Here is a 19,413-nt window from a genome sequence, read left to right as displayed (position 1 = left end):
TGCTGGGGGTCATGGCCTGCAACCCAGGCATGTGCCCTGACTGGGAATCGAACCTGCGATGCTTTGGTTCGCAGCCTGAGCTCAATCCACTGAGCTACACCAGCCAGGGCCCCCCAGCTTTTTATTTTCATTTTCATGAAATATCTTCTCCATTCATCGACTTTCAGTCTGGGTGTGACATCTGATCTGAAGTGGGTGTCCTGTAGGCAGTATATGTGTGGATCTTGTTTTCTGATTCATTTAGCTACACTGTGTCTTTTGATTGGAGCATTTAACCCATTTGTATTTAAAATAATTGTTGATAGATATGTATTTATTTCCATTTTATAGTTTGTATTCTTTATCCTTTTTTCTTCTTAAAGAAGATCATTTATCATTTCTTGTAACAGGTTACTAACTCCTTTAGCTTTTTCTTGTCTGGGAAGCTCTTTATCTGTCCTTTGATTCTGAATGATAGCTTTGCTGAATAGAGTCATCCTGATTTTAGGTCCTTGCTTTATGTCACTGGGAATGTTTCATGCCAGTCCTTCCTGGCCTACAAGGTTTCTGTTGAGAAATCAGCTGACAGTCTTATGGGAGCTCCCTGGTAGTAACTAACGGCTTTTCTCTTGCTGCTTTTAAGATTCTCTGTCTTTTATCTGTGGTATTTTAAATATGATGTGCCTTGGTGTGGGCCTTTTTTGGTTCATCTTGTTTGGGACTCTCTGCACTTCCTGGACTTATATGCCTATTTCCTTCACCAAGTTAGGGAAGTTTTCTGTCATTATTTTTTCAAACAGGTTTTTAATTCCTCACTCTCTTCTCCTTCCAGCACCCCATGATACAAATGTTGGTATATTTGATGTTATTCCAGAGGCCCCTAAACTATTGTCATTTATTTTGGATTATTTTTCTTTTTTGATTGGGTAATTTATCTTCCAAATCCCTGAATCAGTCGTCTGCTTCATCTAATCTACTGAAGATTCCTTCTGGTGTATTCTTCCTTTCAGTTATTGTACTCTTCATTTCTGACTCATCCTTTTTTATGTTTTCTATTTCCATTTTTATGTTTCCTATCTCTTTGTTGTAGTTCTCACTGAGTTGATTTAACCTTCCCTAAGTTTGTCAAGCATCCTTATAACCAGTGTTTTGAACTCTGTATCTGGCAGATTGCTTGTCTCCATTTTGTTTACTTCTTTTGCTGGAGTTTTGCCCTGTTCCTTCATTTGGGACATATTTACTTGTCTCCTCATTTTGGTTGCCTCTCCCTGTTTGTTCCTGTGTATTAGGTAGAGCTGCTACATCTCTTGGTCTTGGTAGAGTGAGCTCATATAATAGGTGCCCTGTGGAGCCCAGGGGCACAGGCTCTCTGGTCACCCAAGCAGGGTGCTCCATGTGCACCCCCCACCAAGTTGGGCTATGGGCACCCTCTTGTTGTAGTTGAGCTTTTATAACTATTGGCCTGTCAGCAGGAGGGATTACTTCCAGATCATTTGGCTGCAAGAACTGGCTGCAACTGTAATAGAGGAGATCTGCTGTGTAGGGACCCACCCCATGGACCAGGACTTGCTTCAGTGGGGCTCTGGTGCCCGCTGAGTCTGCCCTGCTCGTGGACGTGGTTAGGTGGTGCTCTGGTGTGATGCAATGATGTCCACTGGATGCTCTTGTTCTGGGGCCTCCTGGGAAGTACAGGCTGAGGTCAGCAGCTGCCTGTGCCCTGCCTGGGGCCACCTGGCATGAGCCACAAAGTGATCTGTTGATGGCTGCTACTTGTTCTGGGCTTGGAGGTGCACCGGGGAGCCTCAGCTGCAAACTGAGGCTGGGTGCTTCTAACACCAGGTCTGAGGCACTTAGCAAGAGGTGCAGAGCACGCCAAGGCCAGATGTTGCTTGTTTGTGGTTTGTGGACTTTTGAAAGATTTTTAGGAAGGTCCAAAGCATGAGCCAAGACAGGCCATCTGTATGAAAGTGCCTCTGTGAGCCATTTGTATGGAAATGCTACTGTAAGTGGCTTGGGTTGGTCTGAGAACGTTGGATGGGGTGAGATCTCAGAGAATCACCAGGGAGGAGTGAACAGTATTAACTAGGTTGATGGAGACTCAGATAAGGGGCTGGCCTCTGCCTGCACTTCTGTCTGGGAGAAAGACGCTCCTTCCGCCCTTGCCCTGAAGCCAGATAATTGAGTTCTTCCAGTTTGTCTTTGGTGCCTTTTGAGCTACTGCCCCAGTGCAGTAGGTCAGAGGGAGTGAGTCTGAGTGAGTCCGGGCACAGGTCCTTCAACAGAAAGGACTCTAGAAGTCCTCTGTCTCACTCAGCCACAATCCCCACTAGTTTTTATAGCCAAAAGTTATGGGGCTTCCCTTCCTTGCCCTGGGACCTTGGGCTGGGGTGGGAGGGTGGCTAGTAAGAGGCTGAGACTCCTTGCTCCTTATCGGGGAGCTCTGCAGCTGAGATATCTTCCCAATTATTAACCACCACACTTGGGTGTGGGACCAGTCAGTTCTGCCTCCCTTCCCATCTACCAGTTTTGATGTGGCTTTTTCTTTATATCCTTAGTTATAGGACATCTGTTCAGCTAGACTTCAGGTGGCTCTCAATAATGATTGTTCTGTAGTTTAGCTACGATTCTGATGTGGTCATAGGAGGATGCAAGTTCCATATTAACCTACTTCACCATTTTAATTGGCAGCCTCCATAAAAGCTTTTAAATGAATGAATCACATGCCTGCTCTGAGCGAGATAATATGCTGGATCCTGAGGGCACAGGCATGACTACAGGCTGCTACCACCCCCAGAGCACTCTCAACGATTGCTTGTGGGCAATGAAAAATGCACACTTAACTACACGTTCAGTATACACAAAGTGTTCTTTGAGCATTTAGTTCCTAATGTGGTTGTGTTCTTCTGGTCGCATTTCAGGCATTAGCTGCGGGGTGCCACCCTCTTTGGAGAATGGCTTTTATTCGGCCGAGGACTTCCATGCCGGCAGCACAGTGACCTACCAGTGCAACAATGGCTACTATCTGTTGGGTGATTCCAGGATGTTCTGCACGAATAACGGGAGCTGGAATGGCATCTCACCATCATGCATTGGTGAGATAGACCTTGGCAGTTACTGTGTGGAGTTATTCAAACTCTACGGGGGACAGTCATCCCTTATTTTTTGAGACTCTCGTGGTACTCCCTTGTTCACGTCATCTCGTCCCAGTAAGCTCCGGCAAACCATGATGTCAAAGCAGCTGTCCACGGAGGTGCCCAAAACATTTCAAATTTCTTCCAGGTTCCCTATTAAGAGTATCTATGTTTCTTTGTTCTTCTACTTACCCACCTATAAACTAGGGAAATAATACCTTTCATTGTATATCTGCAATGTCACGGTAACTACTATCCTGAAATTTTATATAGAAAACAGAGTGTCATACAGGAAGTATGATTTCCACAATGATTTTAATCATACACAGTGATTTAAAAATAAAAACAAGTGATGGATACGTGAGAAAAATCAGCTTCGATCTGTCCTCGTTTCAGATGTTGACGAATGTGCACTCGGGTCGGACTGCAGCAAGTACGCCTCCTGCCTGAACACGAATGGATCCTACACCTGTTTGTGTCTCCCCCTCTACACGGGGGACGGTAAACGCTGTGCAGGTAACTAGCATTCGTGCAGCTGGGAAGAGGTTATGTCAGTGTGTTACTCAAGTATACATGTTCACCGTATGTTATTGGAAGATGAGATAATATTTCCAGCCTTCATGCGCAGATGGAGAACATAGACTGTCTTTCAAAAGTCCCACAGGTAACCGCTAAAGGGGCTTTAAATGAGCACGGTGTCTCTCCCAAACTCCCAGTTGCTGAATAACAAAACCGAGAGCCAACTAGATCTGCAGACTGTTGAGGGAATGCCTGCGAGGTAGGAGAATAACAGTGAATTGAGAAATACAATCCATGGCCTCCACTGCCTGTTCAAAAAAAAAGATGCATTATCACATTTATACCGTCAGTATGTTTCCTCTGCCTCAGCCACACAGAATAATAGCATTGGAAAAAAGTGGGCATCTCTCCTTTCCATGTCTCTAGGTTTTGTGGTCACTTTGATGGTATCTCTCAACCCGTCAATGTCTTTCTACATTTATTGTGAGAAAACAACTACCCAGGAAACAATAAAGAGGAATTGTCAAAATCCAGTCTTATAATTGCACTGACTTTTTGAGAGCGTTTCATGTAAAGTCCTTGGCTTTTGTGGCCAAAATGCTCTCTAGAAAGATGGAATCAATGTATCTTCCTTTTTTAAGAATTCAGTATTATAGTCCCTTCTGCTACTCAAAGCTAGCCCCAAATCTCCCTTTAACTCATTTCCCATCCTGAAAGTAATAACTGACCCCACATTTGCATGTAGCAGGGGCTCACGATCTGTCGTCTGTTTGAAAAGTCTGGGGACTTCTTTTAAATGTGCTCTGGACCAGCTGGAGAGAATGTCCGTTACTCTTGAAACGTGGGTATCAGTTTAGGGGAAGTCAAGGGCGCTGAATCCTTTCGAAGCCGTGCCCTGCTCCACCACTGCCTCCCCAGTAAACAGCTCCCTGTCTGGCCAGATAAATTTTGTATATATGTTGTTAGTCGTTGCTATTTCAAAATATTGTTTAAATGCCTATTATTTTTCTGATCTAATCATTCAAGGTCTCCCTGGCTTTCACGTGTCTCCCTTCAAAAGCCTTTTTTTTTTTTTTTTGGCCGGATGTAACTGGTACCTTACCCATAGTGGAATTACTGAATGCTTGTGTGAAAGCCACTTATTCTTCCCCGAAAACCCTTTCTCCTTTTCAAGAACCCATAAAATGTAAGGCTCCAAGAAACCCAGAAAATGGCCACTCATCGGGTGAGGTCTATACAGTGGGTGCCGAAGTCACGTTTTCATGCGGGGAAGGACACCAGCTGAATGGAGCCGGCAATGTCACGTGTTTGGAGTCTGGAGAATGGAGTCATCCGATACCCAGCTGTGAAGGTATTTTCCGTAAGTTCCCACGTTTATGGTGGGTGGCAGTCCTGCAGTGGAGGGGTAGACATGTCAGGGGTTATGTTGTGTCAACGTTTTTGGTATTTAAAACCCAACGAGTAGGCTCAAATTGAAACATGAGCTGCCCTTGAACTTGGAGACATTCTGCACACGTTTACTAAGAAAAGCCATGCTGTTGGTTTTCCCTTCTCTAAGCTATTTCCTGTGGAGCACCCGCTCTTCCCGAAAACGGTGGTGTGGATGGATCAGCGTTTACCTATGGCAGTAAAGTAATGTATAGGTAAGTGTCTGAGATTAAAAGTACACTGTAGAAGCGGTTGGTGAAATGCTGGCGGTGATAATACTGGAAGAAAGGAGGAAGGATAATCCCAGAAGATGGTTTTGAAGTACTATGGAATTAATTGAATTGTGTGTAGTATGAAGAAATTGAGCGCAATAATCTCTCTAATGGTCATCATATGTAGAACCCTTAAATGACAGTAACCTATCATTGCCACCAGTGCCTCCTGGAGGAGCTCTAAGAATGGATGCCTTGTAAGAAGGCCCTGCAAGCCAATTAATAGTCTTGGTTATGAGCTGGAGCTTTGCATCTGTATGATACTATAATGGTGGATACATGTCATTATATATTTGTCAAAACCCATTGAATGTACACCACCAAGAATTAGCTCTAATGTAAATGATGGATTTGGGATGATAGCCATATTTATGTGGTTTATGATTTTAACAAATATATCTCTGTGACAGGTGGGTGATTGTGGGAGAGGCTGTGCATATGTGGGGTAGGAGGTTCCTGGGAACGAATTTTCCATGCTTCCTGCTCAATTTTGCTGAACCTGAAACCGCTTAAAAGTTTATTAAAAATATGAAAATTGGAAATTAAAAAAATAAGCTGGAGCTATGGCTCCAAACCTAATGTTTTAAGTACTAATACTAGAACAGACACTGTCAAACCAAGAATGCTGCGTTTGCAGCTGCTAATCTATGACACAAACTAGAGGCAAGCCAAGTCTTTAAATCTGCCTTCCTGCTTATCCCCCAGCAAGATGACCAGGGAAGAGGTACAGTATTGAACCTTGAAAACAGAGTTTCAAAGCGTTATTTCAGGAGGAAAACAGAACTCTTCCAGTGTGAATAAATGCTCAATATTTTTGGAGGTTTTGGCACAGGTAAAATGATGCACAGTAAAGCAAACTGTATTCTGTTCTCTTCCTTTATCTTCTTTAGGTGTGATAAAGGCTATACTCTGGAGGGCGATAAAGAATCATCCTGTCTCGCTAATGGCTCCTGGAGTCATTCTTCTCCTGTGTGTGAACTGGTCAAGTGTTCTAGCCCCGACAACATAAACCATGGGAAATATGTTTTGAGTGGGCTTACCTACCTTTCCACGGCATCTTATTCCTGTGATAGCGGATACAGGTAAGTCTACAGCCACCAGCCCAGCTTCCCGCAGTACCCAGTTACTTGATTATTTGCTTAATAGAATTTATTTGCATGTGGCTGGCTGACTTTCAGTACAAGTTTCCAAATGTAAAAGATATTCTCAAATTTGTATGCTTCCTGAGGCCTGGCTTGTAGCCAATACCCGAGGAAATATTCCATCTGGAAGCACTACTTTAATTGCTATAAACATTTAGACATTAAACATGAAAGCAAAAAGTGTTGTGAAGCAGAAGACAATGCCTGGGTTTTTTGGTAAATGTTTCACCAAGCTTCTACTCAGCATCACATGGGTTGTTATAGAAGCATGTCGGGGTCTAAGTCCCTGATACTGTCAGAGGTTAATTTGAGTAGTGTGTGTGTGTGTGTGTGTGTGTGTGTGTGTGTTCAAACAGAAGAGACAATAGAGAGAGAGATTCAGTCTGTGATCAGAAACTTGGCCAACAGGATCTGAAGTGCACCAGATCAAGTGAACAGACAGTGGAGTGAGTAATTCGGGCGATCAGAATCAGGTTGGCAAACACAGGTGGATAAACCACAGGATGTGAGGGCTGTAAAATCAGAGGAAGACCGGAGGTCAGAGTCAGGAGCAACACAGTTCAGATCCCAGGCTCAGGGGCCAGGGCAGTGCCCTTTGACCTCAGTTACCCGGAGTGTCTGTTTTCCTGGGTGTCTGTCTCCTTCACCTCTGGACCCTAGTCTGCCTGTTAACCCCTTCTCATCCAAGTCACCTGTTCACACGGTCAGCAGGGCCCTACAACACCACCAGTGAGCACGTTTTATTTTGCACCGAGTTACCTCATTTTAGTCCATTCATTGTTTTAAAGGGTCCATAACCTGCTCAGGTGTCCTTTGCTTTTATATACAGCAATAAAACATGAAAAACTTTATATTCATGTACTCAGATTCCTCAAAGGCCCCCTGTGCTCTCCAAAGTCCTTCCTATTTCACCTCCATAGCAGTACATACACAGCCAATGAAAGAGGCGGTGTCCTCCTTTTCTGCAGCTTACAGGGCCCTTCCATCCTTGAATGCACGGCGTCAGGCAGCTGGGACAGAGCGCCACCTACCTGTCATCTTGTCTTCTGTGGAGAGCCGCCCGCCATCAAAGATGCTGTCACCGCCGGGAGTAACTTCACTGTGGGGAACACTGTCACGTACACTTGCAAAGAGGGGTGAGTAGCCCTGTGGAGGAGAGGAGCAGTGGGAGCCGCCGAGGGCGGGGACGCTCCCGACTGCAGAGATGGGCCCCGCAGAGCATTCGATTACACTACCTGTCAGCCAAAGCCAGAGCAGCATCATGCTCTTGTTTCCTGATGGCAGAAGGGGAGCACGTTCTCCTGCGGGAACAGCGCTTTCCTGGAATTAGAGTAATTTATCACACCAGGCCTTGAGTGACGGACATTGGGCAGTGCATGGAAGCTACCATGACACTTTAATTAAAGATGCAGAAAGCACGCTTAAATAGGCACTTGTGTGTTTATCCTCGGCAAACGGAAAGGCAAAACGTCGTTACCACATAAAGATGACACATCTTCGGAAAAAAAAATAATCAAATTCAGGTTTTGCCGGTTTTAATGATCTCATTTATTTGGGAGATAAAATTTGAAAACCAGGAAGCAGGTGACAAAGGGCTATTGCCCTCCATGTCCCATTTGATCCTCAGGAAAACCCTGCGAGGTGCAGGGAAAGGGGAGGTCACGCTGGGCGGTGGTCTGCTTAGGACCTCAGACAGGCCGTAAAGAATCCGTCGAGGGGCACCTGAGTCCCAGGTGCTCTGACTTACCCCCTGCTTCCTAGTGTGTGCTTTCACACTCCAGAGTTACCGCAGTTGCTTTTCACACGGTAGGGAGCTGCCGCCACAGAAGGGTTGCCATCTTCTGGGTGCGTAACCTCAGCTCTGCCGTTCACTGACTGCGGCCCTGGGAAAAGTGTGCACGCGCTCTGGGCTTCGATTGTCCCACATAAGATGAGTTCACTGAAGGTTCACAATTCTGATGGATAGTGCGGGAAATGACATGATATCATGCTTGGCCCCGCCAGAAAAAACTTCATAAACTCAACAAGAAATTGTCACTGTCTTGATGATCAGAGCACAGTGAGAGGGTACAGTTTCTGTATGATCACAGAAGGTGAAGTTCTTTTCCCCTGGGTAGAAGACCTTCTCACTAGTACGGGGCTGCCAGCAGGTGGCGACAACATTTTGTTGCAGATTGCGTGAATGGCAGGCAGAACTCTCAGATCTGAACACCTTAAGTCAGGGGTGACAAACTCATTTTCACTGGGGGCCACATGAGGCTCGTGGATGTTTTCAAAAAGACCAAATGTAATTTTAGGACTGTATAAATGTAACTACTCCTTAACTAGGGGCAAGGGAGCTCGGCACTGCCCCGGGTAAAAACTAGGTGCCGGGCCCGATAAAACAAGGTGGAAGGCCGGATTCGGCCCACAGGCCTTGTGTTTGCCTCCTGTGCCTTAGGTGAAAAAGAATTCTTTAACATGAAAATATTAGTGCAGGAGTTAATGTCTGATGGTCCCAATCACTCCGTGGTGGATTGACTCATTTAAAAACTGCTTCAGAATAAACTGCGTGGGACTATTAACAGATGGGTCATTTTTTGTGAAATCTTATCAAATATAAATGTCCCAAATAATAACCAGATATTGACAACATCTGTGGTTTTTCTTATTAAAAAATTGAGGCACTATCACCATATAAAACTAGAAAATAAAAAGCTTATTTAAAAAATTACTCTAAGGTAAATATTAGTGGTATTTTACTATACTTCTTCACAGAATTTTATCTTTGCATATTTTTTAGTATTAAGGATCATGTGGTATATGCAATTTACATTTCTCTTCTTCACAAAGCACACATGTATTTTTGTTACTAATCATTTGCTTATAACATAAGAGTCTTTTGTCTGCCTAACGTTAAATCTATATATTACATAAGAGATTAAAAGAAACATTAGAGACAATAATGAAAATTACAAGAAATTGGTTCATTTGTAGAGGGTTTCACAGTTTTTAAAGGGTTTTCATGTGAGTTATCTCATGTTCCCTTCTACAATGATGGTGGTTGGCAAAATAAATATTATTCTCAGTTTATAGTTAATACATGAAGGTATTGGGTCATGTTATTATTGTACATGTCCCTCTGGCCTAGGCAAGTGGACACTCTGAGGGAGCTTTTTCTCATTGAAACGGTGAAAACCAGACCTACGCACCTTAATCACTTAACCATTAAAGGGCTGAAGTGCTTTATGTGTGCACGAAGTGCTATGTAGCTTCATTATTATCTTCTGCATCATTGTTATTGTTATGTAAAGTGATGACATTTTACTGTTATGGGAGAAACTGTCTTAGATAATTAACCAAATTAATAGAAAGTACACAGAGTTCCAAAACACGACCGCCTATGTTTTCCCTGCAAGTAAAACTTCTGGTGAGAGGAAGAACACTCAGACCCCGGCTTCTCACCGCCTCCACTGTGGGGGGCTACGAGGGTGGCCCCGCTCGAAGGAGAGCTGCCTATTTTTTCTGGCCAGGTGTCTAATGAAACATTTGAAATATGCAGAAAAGCACAAAAATAAATTAAAAAATAATGTCTATTTAAAATTACCTGCATAGCCATTGCTGGATGAAAGTACCTGTTAAATATTTGCGGTGGTTACTGTGTGACCCCTTTTCGTAAAAGAAATGCGATATTACAGATGCAACCAGAGGCCCTTCTCATCACTTCGCCACAGTTCCCCAAGTAACAAATGGGGATTTTTGCCTCTATTCCACATGCATATCCCCACAAACAAGTGTTCTACCGATCCATGCATTAATGTTCGTGCATGTTGCTCCACACTCTAAGTGCCCTTTAGAAGCTTGATTTTCACTTAACATCATCTCTGTTGATTCATGTAAAGTGACAGAATTCATGGTAACTCCTGTATGGCATTTCCTTGTGAGAATGAGCCATCTCCAAAGTTACCCGTGGCCCTACCAGGGCAGGGTTGGTTTATCTTCACTTTACATGCTGATGTAACTGTTCTCAAGTAAGTTATCCTTGCACCTGTCTCCTGGCGCGTATACGGAAGAATACCTCTGGCCTGGACACCAGGAGCTAGAGCTGCAGGGTCGTGGGATATGCATGTATTTAACATGGCTACACAGGGCTTGACACTTACTGGGTGTTTTCTTTATAGCTTGTTTTTAGTGTCAAATTTAAGAAATTCTTCCTACCCTGAAATCATCCTCAGTATCTCTGCCTTCTTCTTGGACAGCTTAAAGATCTTGGAAAACATTAACTTCTGTCATCCCACTCACCATAAATGTCTTATCATCATCTACATTTTATCTCCCTCTTACTTCACAACTTTTCAAATTAGTTATTTTAATAAAGTCAATGCCTATTTAGATATACTCACATGTGTATTACTCTCTTCATCACCATTGTTTTGTTGTTGTTGTTGTTGTTATTGTTTTTGCCTCCCACTCCTCCCTTTCGAACTTGTTGTTCTCATTCCTGATATATATCCTTTACATCTTTCTTTAGACAGGAGTAGTGAATTCTACAATCTCTGTCTGAAAATAAAAGGTTTACCCTTGCTCTTGAATTATAGTTTAGCTGGGTGTAGAAGCCTACCTTAATAGTATTATTTCCATAAGCATTTTGAAGATATTGTCCCATTGCCTCATGACTCCTAATGTTGAGAACTCCATCACAGTCTAACTTAGTGGATCTCCACCTGGGGCAATATTGCCCTCCAGGGGCATTTGGCAAGGTCAGGAAACATTTTTCATTGTTGAGTTGGGGGGGAGGGTGCCACCAGCATCGAGTGGATAGAGCCCAGGTATACTGACTGCCAAGTGTTCTGCAGTGCGTGGGACAGCCACCCGCAGCAAGGAATTGCGTGGTCCAAAATGTTCGTAGTGCTGAGGCAGAAACTCCTGTTGAATTGTTGTTCCTCTATAAGTAATGTCTTTTGTTTCCCTGTGATATGACCACTGCTATACTTACCGTTGTTCATAGAGTTCAGGACTCAGTGCACTCCTTACATCTGAGAAGTGATACCTTCCGCCAATTTTAAAATATTCTCACCCATTTTCACATCAAATATTCCCTCTTCTTTGCTTTCTCTTTTCTCTCTTTCTGTCTAACTAGATTTTATACTGGATCTTTTCTTTCTATTTTCCATATGTATTAACTGGTCACATTTTCCATCTCTTTATAAGCTGTGTTGCACTTGGGTGATTTCCTCACATGTTTTTCCAGTTCACGAATGTTTCTTTCTGCTATCTAAAGTCTGTTTTTGAATGTGTCCATCAATGTTCAAAAATTTTTATTTTCTATCATTTTAGAATTTCTGTTCACTTATTTTTCAAATATTTTTACATAATCTCTTCTTTTTAAATAAAGTTTTGAGTCTTTCTTTTAGCCTTTATTTCAACATACTTATTTCAGATTACTTTTTAGGTTTTAGACCCTTTTTCTATTATCTTAATTTATTGGTGCCCTAATCTTGCTGTCTGGTCTCTCTGCTGAGCAATTCATAATGGAAAATATGCTTGTATATGTTTTATAATTTCCGATTGTGTCCTTGTACTATGCAGGGTTTGTTTTATTTATGATAGTCCCTTATGGTCTGTGTGTGAATTCTTTTTTCTGCCAAGAGCCCTAAGAGCATCACCAGCCAACAACCTCATTTCACATTTATTTATCAGTTTGAGGACTCACAAAGTGAGTGGTATAGATCCCGCCCTCCAGTCCACATGAGGTGGGGTCTGGGGACTGCCACCTGAGCAGGGACTTCGTTTTTCCGCCCAGAGCACCAGCAAAGGCAGAGACCTCACTTGTCACCTCACTGGGCCTCTAGGCAGACATTTTCCAGTGAACAGCTTTTCAGCGATTCATGCCAGAGACTTAGCTGCAACTCTCAGTCTCAACTCCGAGCCTGTACTCCCTATCCTCTCTCCTTCTCTTCCCGGTCCGATCCAAGGGCAAGCACAGCATTCTTTCACAGCTCAGGTGTGCATTTAAAATCATTTTTGTTACATGTCATCAAGTATTATATGGGGAGGGTTTTCAACCCATGTAATAGCCAGAATGAGATATCGGTTCTCATCCTTCTCTCTCTCTTCCTTTGTTTGTTTCAGTTTCTTTCCCCAGGGGGTTGATAGGCATAAGTTAGCACGCAGTGTGTCTTATTCTGTTGCAGGAGGGAACCACTGTGTTCAGATTGTGGCTTTTGTGTAGTAGGTTCTGTCCTGCTCTCTCATTCCACTTCCTGAGATGCCGCTGGCCTGATAAGAGGGCGAAGGCCTCTGTTTCTCTGCAGCGTATTCTCAACTCCCTCGTCTCCCTTGGGGCTGCCTGACCCTGCACTCTGCACGCCTCCTACGCCTGCGGATTGCAGGTGCATTCATGCTTGCTTTGGTCTCGCTGTTTTCTGCTTTTTATACTAGTGTTGGATTAAAGCAGAAAGATCCACTCTCAAGAGCAGGATGGAAGAGCAGGTACTTGAGGAGACTGAGGGAGGAAGATGATGCCAAAGAAGGAAGGAAGGAAGGAAAGAAGGAAGGAAGGAAGCAAGCAAAGAGTCTCATTTCTGCCTCCTGCCCTACACGTGGCCTTTCAGAATCTCTTTATGAAAACATTGCACTGGGGTTTTCAGCTGTTGGCCCAAAGTAACAAAATGATTGCTTCTTTCCCATTCTCCTTTTCATCCATATGGGTAGACCCACTCTCTCAGTGAGGGACTGAGAGGGAAGGAAGGCTCATTGACACCCAGAAACCCTAACAGAGCGTCTATCTTTTGATTCTTCTGAAATGCAGACTTTCAAATGCCATTAGTGAGTACGCTAAGATAAAATTCTAATCATCGCTTTTCACTCAAAACAGAATTATTGATGCAGATTCATACTTTCTATTTCTCTTATCAAATTATAGCTCTTTTAAGCCTCTTTTATGGTTCTTACAAAAAGAGAAGAGTTAATAACCCACTCGGGAATTCATTCATAAAGCTTCCCAGGCGTATGCTCATTAGTAGGCTTCCACTCAGCGGATGAATCAAATCACTGAAAATTGCATGTTAAGATTACTCTGCCCATTTTCAAAGGATTTTTCATTATTATGCCAGCAATATGCTAATGTACTGGCAACCATTTCATGCTAAAATGTGTGTTCATCTATGGCAGTGTTCATCTATGGCATCACTGTAGTATTGATGTGCCATTATTCTATGGAATTTTGGAGTAAAACAATGTGTTTTGTAATGCGTGTGGCCAATTTCAAACAACAGCATGCAAGGGTGTCTCTTGAGTGAGAATACAAAGTGCCACACAGATGATAATTAAATATTCTAACATTTTAGATGCATATCAATTCTAATGTTTCTTGCTTTGGTAGCCAACATTTATAGGATGATATGTCTCACCATCTGTACAAGACTTTATCATTTTAACTGATTTTTTAAAATAAATCAACGAGTGAAATATGCCCCCCAGAAATCTTAATGCGATCAGATTTCTAACATAATAAAATGGCGCACAGTTTGATCAGAGACCAGCTATATTTGTATCTAACACTTAATCCCACTTTTTTGTCCTTTGGAAAGTGTATCTTTCTTTAGCTCCTCAAAAGACCAACTGACGTATTGTGGAAGATGGTTATTTCTAATGACCCTCTATCCCCGTCTTCACGGAGCACGTTATCTAGTCAAAAGCACTGGCTCCAATTCCGCCTGTTGCAGCCACTCTGGACATTTTTCTGCTCCTCTGAAATACGAGCCCTTCAAGGATCGACAGCTTGGTACTGGCTTCTCCTACAGCTCAATCATTAGAGCCAATTAGGAGGCTTTGATAAGGGCCCCAGCCCCTTCACACATGTCCATGACCAAAAAATGAGGCTTCTCTCTGGCTCGGGTACCAAACTCGCAGCCTTGAAAGACAGATGTGCCATTGAGAAGACAAACATTTCAGCCAGCTCCACCTCAGATCTGCACTTGTCCTCCTTGCATAACGCCTTGGAGAATTAGAAGCATTGAACTCAGCTAAAAGAAAGAAGGAAAAAGTCCATATTCCCTACCCTATAGTTTTGTGTTGCTTACAAGCTAATGAGCGTCTGGGCTGAGGACCAAGTGTTGTGCCATTCACAAGATATGAGACTCCCACCCTGCTTGCTTCTATTAATCAGTATCCTTTAGGTCGTATGGTTAAGAAACTGCTTAAATAGCGTTCTGTTCTAGTGACATTTTGTCTGATAAAATCTTAAGAGATTCTTGTCCAAAAACCACTTCCAGTTAATCTGTGCTTGCTACATCTTCACCCATCCACCGTCCCAGCCTGTGAAAATACACAGCCCTGGTGACCACCACTTCCTCTTCCGGGGGTTCCTGTGCTATTTCTAACTATTTGTAAGGTCTCAGAGCACCCCAGCTGTTGTCACGCTCCCATTTCTTTGCTCATGTTATTTTTCTGCCCTGAATGATTCCTTTTCAGCTCTTAGGACTCCACTCAAAAACCATTTCACCTGGGAGGACTTCCCTCCTCTTCTCATTCTTAAGATGGAATCAACCCTTTCTCCTTTAAGCAACCACTTTGAGTGTAAAGGGGCCTACAATGCACTGGGCGATGGGGGTGGATGGGAGTGGGGGACAGGCACAGACGTGTAAACAAGTAAATGCACTGACATCACCTCTGTGCACCAAGGAAGCAACTCTAGCGCATAGCATGGTCCTTACCTTATTTGATAATTAAATGTTGACTGAGAATCACAAAGAAAAGTCAAGATTGTAGGTCAGAAAAAGAAATAGTATAGGATCTAAGAAATTATGGGTAGTGTAAAAATACACCCTTTAAAATTCATTTATTCAAAATACATATACAAGGGGGGTCAGAATCCCTGGAATTTATTTATTAAAAATTGTATATTTATTCTTACATGTTTAAACTTCAGTCACCTTCAAAGTACTCTCCATGTTATGCATGTACCTATCAAGACGTTTTTCCACTGCTCAAAACTGTTTTTGAACTCATCAATTTTGTTGTCTTAGTGCTTTTGTCATTTTTTTGTATCACCTCTTCCACATCAGCAAAATGTTCCCTATGAGGACATTTTTCTTCTAGGGAAACAAAAAAAAGTTGGTCAGGGAAAGATTGGGTGAATAGAGAGGGTAGGGCATGGGGTCATGCTGTTTTGGGTCAAAAACTGCTTAACACTCAGTGCTTTGTAGGCAGATGCCTCGTAAATCACCCATCGTGAAATGATCAAACACATTGAGTCTTCAAAAAAATTCACTGAAGCCGAACACAACCTCTCACAACACCACCAGCTGGTACACTGATACAGATGGGTTCCTAGAACTCACCTAGAGGGAGAAGCCTGCACTACAAGGGGCCCACCCACCAAAAGATAATTCCATTTTTAGGGGGGTCCCCCCTCATATTTAGTGGTAATTTTCCATTGCCATTACAGAAGAGCTTTGCTGTGATTTTCCATTAGGGCGGAATCGTTGGTGGGGATTTTCCAGAAGCTCAGGGGTCAGAGGTCTAACAAAGTCCTGCCAAATTACAAAACACAGTTCACGTGTCCTCAAGAGGCTTTGGGGAATAAGGAAGGTTCTGGAGATAGATGCTTCCGTCACAAAACAGCTGGTCCCGTGAACTAATAGGAAGTGTTTTATAGATGGCGCAGTGGAACCTAATAAATCAGGGATGTCTCAGGTGATGTCTGTGAACTTCAGCCAATGACATATGCTAGCAACATCAAGGGACCTGTGACAATAATGCATGGTTTAAAGTGGGCAAAGGATGTAAATTGTACTATAAAACATCAAGAGCCTCTACAAATCGAATCCTGACCCAGAGCACATCCTACACAGAAGCAGTAGAATCTGGACAGCCGGGCCTTGAATAATGGGTTTTTTAATAACACAATTGTTTTAGCATATGGTCTTTATATACCTGCCTGGATCCTCTAAGACAGATGCCATCTAAAAATTGTATTAGGTTCAGATTTTTATGCAAAGAACTGTGCTTACGTAAAGCAGTGCGTGCAGCAGACCCTGAGTGGGCGCTGGGCTCGGCCGCTGGGGATGCTGGAGAGTATCCATTCTGAGGCCATACTGTGATATATGACCATAGGTAGGGTGGATGCACGCACCTCCGCTGATGCTCTATCATTTTCTCCTTGATCCGTATCCTATAAATTTCATAAATCTTGCCTGCTAGGGTGAAGGAATTCCAACCCCTGTGTAATAGCTGATCTTTTATAAAATTCAGAGGGACCTTCGGAGAATATTTACTAACTAGTGCCTAAGATTCTTTCCTAAAGGGTAGGTCAGATCATTTGTAGGAGTAACAAGGCAGTACAGTTTCCATAGGACACCCACAAATTGCTTTCTCACCTACTTCAGTTTACAGGGAGAGGAAGAGAGACAGCAATGTCATGAAAAGGTACAATTGCTGGAACCCAATAAACTCAATTCGGATCCTAACTCTGCTGCTCGCAGCTGTGTGGTGCTAGGCAGGTTTCTTAACCTGTCTAAATAACCACTCACTCACCTGTCAAATGAAGGAATTAATAAGTCTAAACAATTGAATTCGGTGCCTAATATTTTGGTCCCCTCACCCTTCATTAATGTCAAAATGACAGACTGATCATCTTTCCCTTCAGTAAGAAAGTGAGAATAAAAATAAGAATGACTCAAATATAATTATTTTAATACTGCATATCCTACTATCCTTTTCTGCTTCATGAGAGCACTTGAGAGTAATTCAAGATTTTTGCGAGTTATCAATCTGCCATATTTGGGCAATCACCTTGTGCATGAAGAAAGATGAGAGTCATTAAAAGCATAATTTATTCGTACTGGTTGAAGAGCAGAGCCATGGGTAGAACACAGCTGTTAACGTGCACATACGGTGAAGGAGGCTGAAACTGTAATTGCTGCTTTGACGTTCATGGAAGATGAGGAGGCGTGACTGTGAGCTATCTGTAGGCTGCATGCATATACAGCTCATAAGAGACTGTTTGAAAGACTAGTGATGAAACCAATCAGCTAAAACCATCTAAAGATAAAGTTTTGATTTTGAATTGGGTCAAGCCAGGCTTTAGTTTGCCCCTCGTTTGAATTTTTAAAGAAACGCGTCACAATTTTTAGAGTTCCTTAAATGGCAAAAATGTTCAATCCACTTCCCTTTCTGAATGAGCATTAATATTGAAATCAAGATATATCTCTGTAGCCCAGATAAAAGTCATGTGATCAATGAGCTCAATAGGATCTGTTATTTAAAGGAGTAAAGAATAATTGTTGGACAGGTAATAAAAGTAAAATTGGAATAAAAAGATGTAAACACCTTTTCTCACGTATCATCCTTACCGTTTCTTTCCCCCCAACCCCTTAGCTACACCCTTGCGGGCCCTGACACCATCGAGTGCCTGGCCAGTGGCAAGTGGAGCAGCAGTAACCAGCAGTGCCTGGCTGTGTCCTGTGATGAGCCCCCCCACGTGGAGCACGCCTCTCCGGAGACTGCCCATCGGTTGTTTGGAGACATTGCCTTCTACTACTGCTCGGATGGTTACAGCCTGGCAGACAATTCCCAGCTCCTCTGCAATGCCCAGGGCAAGTGGGTTCCCCCAGAAGGTCAGGCCATGCCCCACTGTATAGCTCATTTCTGTGAAAACCCCCCATCTGTTTCCTACAGCATCTTGGAATCTGTGAGCAAAGCAAAATTTGCAGCAGGCTCAGTTGTGAGCTTCAAGTGCATGGAAGGCTTCGTCCTGAACACCTCGGCGAAGATTGAGTGCGTGAGAGGTGGGCAGTGGAGCCCGTCCCCGCTGACCATCCAGTGCATCCCCGTGCGGTGTGGAGAGCCACCAAGCATCACGAACGGCTATGCGAGCGGATCCAACTACAGTTTTGGGGCCGTGGTGGCTTACAGCTGCAACAAGGGGTTCTACATCAAAGGGGAGAAGAAGAGCACCTGCGAAGCCACGGGCCAGTGGAGTAGCCCCATACCCACCTGCCACCCCGTATCCTGCAATGAACCGCCGAAGATTGAGAACGGCTTTCTGGAGGTGAGAGGCCGACCAGCAAGCAGTCTGTGGCTTTTGTCACTTTCAGGGCCAGCCAGTGTGGCCAACCCAGATTCAAAAGCAGGGCCAGTGAACAGATTAATCGTTGAAAAAAAGTAGCTAAATCTGTAGGTGGTGAATATTGGAGAAAATATCGGAGATAGGAATCCCTTTAATATATTAGCTTTCTAACACCTGTCTTTTCATTCAGTCCATCAAGAAAACAGGAATGAAAACGTATTCCCCCAAACCAAGAGTCGTTTTAAATAGACAATATTCTAATTAAACACTTTTTAATAACCAACACTCACATAATACTTTTTATCCTCCTTTAAATTCAAATACGACAAAACAGTAAAAGCCCTTTATTTAAGATTTTCGAGTAAATGTATTAGATTTCCACTGGAAGATTATAGTATATGCAAGGAAGCTGTCTTTATTCATTTAACAAGTATTTCTGGAGCTCCTGCTAGGTTCCAGGTAAACACGGAAGCTCCAGTGCTGAACAGTATGGGTGAGGTCCGTAATGGCCTAGCGCTGACCTGCACGTGGGCTCCCCAAGCTCTAAGGAAGCAGACAAAGCCAATCATTGTGGCCGAGTGCCGAGGAGTTTGCCACAACACGGAAGCTGGACTTCGCCTTTCCCACTAACACAGACCCGTAGTACTCTTTGAAAGGTTTCACACCTAGTTCATCTTTCATGCCACCAAAAAATGATTTGTTGTTATACCCTTATTTATTTCAATTTTGAGATCACAAGTATTAAGTATTCTGTTTAAAAGTTGACATAGAGTTTTTTTTTATTTCCCTTCCTTAGGTTTTAGCAGCAATTTTTTAAAAGCATACTAAGAATGAACACCGAACTCTGACAGTACTTTTAGAAACATCCATGAAAAATATTTTATCAGCTT

The 19,413-nt window shown here is 43.1% G+C and overlaps 1 protein-coding gene across 1 annotated transcript in view; it reads left to right on the top strand.

The window, feature by feature from the left end:
• SVEP1 (sushi, von Willebrand factor type A, EGF and pentraxin domain containing 1) overlaps positions 1-19,413 on the top strand; it is a 160,777-nt gene that overhangs the window by 107,987 nt on the left and 33,377 nt on the right. Inside the window, exons 31-37 of the mRNA XM_028528876.2 lie at positions 2,898-3,071; positions 3,507-3,626; positions 4,804-4,980; positions 5,188-5,272; positions 6,220-6,411; positions 7,440-7,607; positions 17,833-18,505. Coding sequence (XP_028384677.1) covers positions 2,898-3,071; positions 3,507-3,626; positions 4,804-4,980; positions 5,188-5,272; positions 6,220-6,411; positions 7,440-7,607; positions 17,833-18,505 — 1,589 coding nt within the window. The remainder of the gene's footprint in view (positions 1-2,897; positions 3,072-3,506; positions 3,627-4,803; positions 4,981-5,187; positions 5,273-6,219; positions 6,412-7,439; positions 7,608-17,832; positions 18,506-19,413) is intronic.

Source organism: Phyllostomus discolor, chromosome 3 (assembly GCF_004126475.2).
Source record: "Phyllostomus discolor isolate MPI-MPIP mPhyDis1 chromosome 3, mPhyDis1.pri.v3, whole genome shotgun sequence".
Lineage (NCBI taxonomy): Eukaryota > Metazoa > Chordata > Mammalia > Chiroptera > Phyllostomidae > Phyllostomus > Phyllostomus discolor.
This window is presented reverse-complemented; position numbering and strand designations above follow the sequence as displayed.